This window comes from Salvelinus namaycush, chromosome 5 (genome assembly GCF_016432855.1).
Source record: "Salvelinus namaycush isolate Seneca chromosome 5, SaNama_1.0, whole genome shotgun sequence".
Lineage (NCBI taxonomy): Eukaryota > Metazoa > Chordata > Actinopteri > Salmoniformes > Salmonidae > Salvelinus > Salvelinus namaycush.
Window position 1 is genome coordinate 13,812,433 of NC_052311.1, and position 7,230 is coordinate 13,819,662.

Genomic DNA, 7,230 nt, shown 5'->3' on the forward strand with positions numbered 1-7,230 from the left:
TAAGTTGAAAGCCGGACTGAGTCTCCCCACCCCCCCACCGACCCGCACAGTTTGGGAACCACTGACTTAGACAAGACCCATGTATTCTGCTCGACTAGGGAGATTTCTTGTGGTTCATCTTGAGCACCGCCTAACTGTCCTGTCACCCAGTCTCCATTCAACAGGCCAACTGTACTGCACGTCAGCGCAGTCCTCCCCTTAGCCGCTGACTGTCTGTCAACACAACACACCAGGCTCATGTTCAGTAACGTTCACTGATTTAAAACGTCTCACAGCGTTAAACTAACTCATACTGGACAGGTTCAGGTAGTCCCTTCCTGTTTCGGTCCATTTTCTTCCGTTTGGTGCCTAGTGAACACAACCCTGCTCACATCACACAGTGCTCCTGTAATCCCCCTCCTCATTGCCCGTGGAGCCCCGTCAGCTCTGTCCAAAGTCTGCAAAGCCCTTGGCCCCGGAGAAGGGCTCCGGCTGCAGGGGGAAGAAGTATTGCTGGGGCAGCAAGAAGCCCGTGCCCTGGGCTGGGTGTTGGTGCATGGGCTGGTGCAGCTGGGCGTGGGCGTGGGGTTGCTGGCAGCCACCTGGCATGCAGGCCGTGGGGGAGGTGTAGGGGGGCGGCGGGGGTGGTGGCAGCAGCGGCTGGGGCGTGGAGGGGGAGAAGGATGCAGACGCTGACACCAAGCACCCGTGCTGCTGCTGCCCCTGACCTCCGAGGGAGAAGCGGCGCACCGAGCTGCCCCCGCCAGCCGAGCTGGAGCTGGTGGTGGCCGTGCTGGACTGGCGCGAGGGGGTGCGCAGGCTGGGTGGCGCAGTGGTCAGGATCATGGGGATGGTCTCGGTCTGGCAGCTGCGCAGGGGGAAACGGATAGGCTGCTGTGTAGGCTGCTTGGGCCGCAGGCAGGTGCAGCAGTAGACAGCAACCAGGGAGCCCACCACCACGAAGGCCACGAAGATGGAGCCCACCATCAGGAAGGGCACGTAGATGGGCTCTGCAAGGAGGAACAGGTGTTGGAATACTTGCATACTTGTACTTAAACTTTAACTTGAATACCTGTTTGAATACTTAAATTCATAATTTAACCTTTTGGTAATCACAGATCTGAATACTGGTTTGATTGGTGAAGGTAATAGGGTGGTAACATTGCTTACCCCATCAATCACTTACAGACATGTGCTAAGCTCATGGAAACAGGGCCAATATGAAGTGGAGTTCATAGTTAATAACCCTATGTGGAGTCAGTGAAAATATGTGTGATACCAAGTGTAAACTGTATTGCAAATGTGTACAGACCTACAGTTGAAGTCGGAAGTTTACATACACCAAACTCAGTTTTTCACAATTCCTGACATTTAATCCTAGTAAAAATTCCCTGTCAACATGCTGACCAGACCGGACACGTCGCGTGCGCGAGCGTCGCAAAATAAATTTAGAAATCCATGTTATTCAATTATTGCAAACTGTATTGCAAACTGTATTGCAAATGTGTACAGACCTACAGTTGAACCCACACTGCTCGCGCGTGCCAACGAGCGTCTGCGTTGCCAAGGGCTAAAATAGAACTCCTTTCTATTTGTGACGCAGATCACGCTGCAAGTCCTGCCTCTCCCATCTCCTCATTGGTTTATGGAAGCAGGTACCCACGTGCCATCTCCTCATTGGTTATACCCACGTGGGTGATTGAAAGACAAACTGTTTTGCCGGTAGTCGTGGTAATACTATGAAAGTTTAGATGCCGATCACCATATAAGTTCAACGATGAAAAAGCCTGGAAGGAGAGATGACTAGAAACGATTCGGTTGGCCATTTTGTGTGTGGATTAATTTGTCGGAATAGAGGACCTTGTGCAGTTCAGGTAAAATAACAACTCAATGTTTATATCCCAGGACAAATTAGCTGGTAACAGCAAGCTAGCTAAATAGAACAAATTAGCTAGCAAGTGCAAGCCATCGATAAGAAACAATACTGTGCAGCCGTATTCATTGACCTGGCCAAGGCTTTCGACTCTGTCAATCACCACATCCTCATCGGCAGACTCGATAGCCTTGGCTTCTCAAATGATTGCCTCGCCTGGTTCACCAACTACTTCTCTGATAGAGTTCAGTGTGTCAAATCGGAGGGTCTGATGTCCGGGCCTCTGGCAGTCTCTATGGGGGTGCCACAGGGTTCAATTTTTGGACCGACTCTCTTCTCTGTATACATCAATGATGTCGCTCTTGCTGCTGGTGAGTCTCTGATCCACCTCTACGCAGACGACACCATTCTGTATACTTCTGGCCCTTCTTTGGACACAGTGTTAACAACCCTCCAGGTGAGCTTCAATGCCATACAACTCTCCTTCTGTGGCCTCCAATTGCTCATAAATACGAGTAAAACTAAATGCATGCTCTTCAACCGATCGCTGCCTGCACCTGCCCGCCTGTCCAACATCACTACTCTGGACGGCTCTGACTTAGAATATGTGGACAACTACAAATACCTAGGTGTCTGGTTAGACTGTAAACTCTCCTTCCAGACTCACATCAAACATCTCCAATCCAAAGTTAAATCTAGAATTGGCTTCCTATTCCGCAACAAAGCATCCTTCACTCATACTGCCAAACATACCCTTGTAAAACTGACCATCCTACCAATCCTCGACTTTGGCGATGTCATTTACAAAATAGCCTCCAATACCCTACTCAATAAATTGGATGCAGTCTATCACAGTGCCATCCGTTTTGTCACCAAAGCCCCATATACTACCCACCACTGCGACCTGTACGCTCTCGTTGGCTGGCCCTCGCTTCATACTCGTCGTCAAACCCACTGGCTCCAGGTCATCTACAAGACCCTGCTAGGTAAAGTCCCCCCTTATCTCAGCTCGCTGGTCACTATACCAGCACCCACCTGTAGCACGCGCTCCAGCAGGTATATCTCTCTGGTCACCCCCAAAACCAATTCTTCCTTTGACCGCCTCTCCTTCCAGTTCTCTGCTGCCAATGACTGGAACGAACTACAAAAATGTCTGAAACTGGAAACACTTATCTCCCTCACTAGCTTTAAGCACCAGCTGTCAGAGCAGCTCACAGATTACTGCACCTGTACATAGCCCATCTATAATTTAGCCCAAACAACTACCTCTTTCCCTACTGTATTTATTTATTTTGCTCCTTTGCACCCCATTATTTCTATCTCTACTTTGCACATTCTTCCACTGCAAATCAACCATTCCAGTGTTTACTTGCTATATTCTATTTACTTCGCCACCATGGCCTTTTTTCCCCATTTTTCAACTCCCTTCTCACCTCACTTGCTCACATTGTATATAGACTTATTTTTCTACTGTATTAGTGACTGTATGTTTGTTTTACTGCATGTGTAACTCTGTGTTGTTGTATGTGTCGAACTGCTTTGCTTTATCTTGGCCAGGTCGCAATTGTAAATGAGAACTTGTTCTCAACTTGCCTACCTGGTTAAATAAAGGTGAAATAAAAAATAAAAAAATTGCCATACATGTTTAATACTTTTCAACCTGTCCCCAAATTAATGTAATAGGTACAGAGTTTGTTTTGATATTTTAACCTGCGTGTCGTGATCGTGTTTGGTGTAGGGGGACAAAATAAATGTATGCACGATAGCGCACTCACGCAGCCAGTTTGGGTTCCGTGAGGTCAGTTATTATCAGCACTTTATTTTCAGAATGTGAAATGTCAGAATAATAGTAGAGAGAAGGATTTATTTCAGCTTTTATTTATTTCATCACATTCCCAGTGGGTCAGAAGTTTACATACACTCAATTAGTATTTGGTAGCATTGCCTTTAAATTGTTTAACTTGGGTCAAACATTTCAGGTAGCCTTCCACAAGCTTCCCACAATAAGTTGGGTGAATTTTGGCCCATTCCTCCTGACAGAGCTGGTGTAACTGAGTCAGGTTTGTAGGCCTCCTTGCTCGTACACGCTTTTTCAATTCTGCCCACAAATTTTCTACAGGATTGAGGTCAGGGCTTTGTGATGGCCACTCCAATACCTTGACTTTGTTGTCCTTAAGCCATTTTGCCACAACTTTAGAAGTATGCTTGGGGTCATTGTCCATTTGGAAGACCCATTTGCGACCAAGCTTTAACTTCCTGACTGATGTCTTGATGTTGCTTCAATATATCCACATAATTCTACTCTTCAAGATTCCATCTATTTTGTGAAGTGCACCAGTCCTTCCTGCAGCAAAGCACCCCCACAACATGATGCTGCCACCCCCGTGCTTTACAGTTGGGATGGTGTTCTTCGGCTTGTAAACAATTGTTGGAAAAATTACTTGTGTCATGAGCAAATTAGATGTCCTAACCGACTTGCCAAAACTATAGTTGGTTAACAAGAAATTTGTGGAGTGGTTGAAAAACGAGTTTTAATGACTCCAACCTAAGTGGATGTAAACTTCCGACTTCAACTGTATGTTCTCTTTCTGTTTTCTACAGAATCCAGGTGTACAACTTTTTTATGGAAAGGGATTCAGGAGAAAGGAAATTTTAGAAGACAAAGGTGAAATGTTACTCTTTACTCATCCTTTCCTAAATCCCCTTAATATACAGTATTTCTTTACATTAACTCACAAGATAAAAATATATTGTTGCAAAACATATTTTCAATAGCCCATTTTAATGTCATACTGGTAGTAAACGTTTGCACCATATAATGTAAGTAGGCCACTGAGGTGAATTATACAATACAATGCAGTGCTGCAAAAAAAGAAACATCTGCTACTATAACAATAAGCTATAACAATAAGCAACTACAGTTAGGCTGTCAATACAATGTATTCAAAGTGTTAAAGGGCATGTTTATACTATATTTTTTAAATTGCATGTAACCAACATCCACTGACAAAACCATCTGTTTTGTAGTTATTAATAGGTCTATCATTTAGCCTTCTATTTCTTGGGTGTTGAGTAATTGTCTTTATATTAATTGTTTTAGGCCTGAATTTGACTATGCAACAGTTACTGCGAATGTTCTTAAAATAATTTAACAGAAGCGTTTTTGTCTGAATACATCTTTCCAAAACTTAGATTAAATGTTCAGATTACAATTTAAAATGGCAATTGGCGCCAAGGGAAGGAAATCATTTGAAGATAATTTATTTTCATAAAAAAATGGAAATTGTATTGACCACGCCAGCTAGGGCTTAGCAACACTGGAGACCAATTAATTATGAGATTTGGTGAAATTAGTTAAATGTAAATCTAGATTCAGATATATTCCATAAATGGTATACATTTTGAAATAATGATGAATAATTCCCTGAATAAGCATATTTTATGTGAATGAAAGCTCTTGTTTTTAAATTGGTAATTAATTATAAGCTAATAACCTCTGCTACACAGGCATGCCAACATATTGTGAAGTATAGTGAAATAGCCTAAGGTATCAAATACACAATCTGATGGCAATCTGATGCCATCTTTGGATAGGCTATTCTGCCATTGGTGTGCAAAATGATCATTTAAATTGCATGATTGTTTCAACGTTGCATGGTTTATATAGGGCCTTGTGGTCAAACTCCATCCACTTATTTTCACATAGGTCTGGGGTAGTATCACACAATGTTTTTTCTTGCATATCATGTAACTCGAGGAATGCATGGTGACACTCTCCAGGTGTATCGCATGCCCACAATGTACCTAACCTGAGGTCAAATGAAGCCCAAGCCAAAAAACAGGTGCCCCACATGCATGGAATTGGAGCTGCTTAGTGCTTTTTCTTTGTAAATCAAGATAGGCTGTCATTACTGCATCTTGATAGAGCAATTGCGTTGTTATAACTCAATGAAAAGTTACTTTCAGTGCATATGTTAGGTTTCAAAATGACCATTTTAATGAGATTATTTGTACAATATACTTATGAAAACAAAATATAGGCCTTGATAAATGAAATATAATCGCATTCATTTGTATTTTCTTTGATTGCGTTATTTAATAGATAGCCTAAGTCATTTTTGGCTTCTAAATTATTTTTACAAATAGGACAAACGATTATGTATTTATAGGTTATATTTAATCTTAATGTAGACTAATTTAAACCGATTGAAAACAAAAACTTTTATAATGAAATATATTATGCTATGCCTACATGCCTGGCAATGACCTGAAGAGGCTGAATGGTGACAAACATGAATCTTGAGTGACATGGCTCGTTAAAAGCGTGTCTAGATGCCATTTTTTATTTCGAAATATTTCACTATATAAAATCTTTATTAAACCTTTGAAAGTAATATAATAACAACACTCCCAAGTTTAGTGTTTTGCATTGAAGTTAATTGTGCATTAACTTGTCCACTCCTGCCAGGCTCGGCATGCTTTGGAAGTCTAAACTTACGCGCTGCAAACTCCGTGTTCTCCTGTTCTCTGTCGTTGGTACAGCTTCCCTGGTCCAGCCGTGCGTCCACGGCCGCGCAACAGTACCGCAGGGAACAAGACCCGCAGCACACGGTTGCGTCCATGGTGTCAAAGTCCTCCGGACACTGAAAGCCCTCGTGGTAATTTCCATTACTGTCCAGCCACCCATGGCAGTACTCTCCTTGTGCGTCTGATATCCGTAGATTCCAGGTCAGGTACCCCAGCATGAGGTAGTTTAGCAGGCGCACCATCACGACAACACTTTATTAGCAGCCCAGTAGCCTACGCACTATTCTTTATCTCTTGCGTTGTCTTTGCATTTAACACATTTGCATGATGAATGCGGTTTGAAACAATCCCACGGTTGAATCCTCAACTGGTTCAATTTGTTAGAATTGTCATTATTCGTTTGATTTTAATTTAACCATGCGAATACTTTTGCATTTAAGATTATGTTTGCATTTCCATCCATTTGGCATATAATCTCCTCAACCAAAATCGATCCCGTATCAGGTCACAGGTGTAAAATAAGCTTTAACTGAACTCTCACGGTTGTCCAAATGAATGACTGTTTCTCTCCTCTCAAAATGTCATGATTGCACAGGCAAAACACATCAGAAATATAACTAGCCAAGAGTGTATCCGAACTTCACCCAAACCTTTCTTCTCTTCAATGCGTTCCTTTGGAAACAAGAAAACAAGGTGTACTTTCTTAATCCAAGTTGTTGTTCAGGTCCGTGAAGACAACGTGTTCTGGATGGCTACGGTGTCCAGCCTCATTTGAAATCTGCTGCTTTTTTTTACCAACTCAGTAGGCGCGCACGCATCTCTTTGACCACCAGACGTGCGCATTCATGATG

General features: G+C 42.9%; 1 protein-coding gene across 1 annotated transcript; it reads right to left on the reverse strand.

The window, feature by feature from the left end:
- Window positions 1-420: 420 nt before the first annotated feature.
- Window positions 421-6,621, reverse strand: shisa3 (shisa family member 3). Its single transcript, XM_038993202.1, has 2 exons — window positions 6,351-6,621; window positions 421-989 (listed from the first exon to the last, which is right to left on the reverse strand). Exons 1-2 carry the CDS (start codon window positions 6,619-6,621, stop codon window positions 421-423), a joined length of 840 nt encoding a protein of 279 aa, XP_038849130.1.
- Window positions 6,622-7,230: the final 609 nt, after the last annotated feature.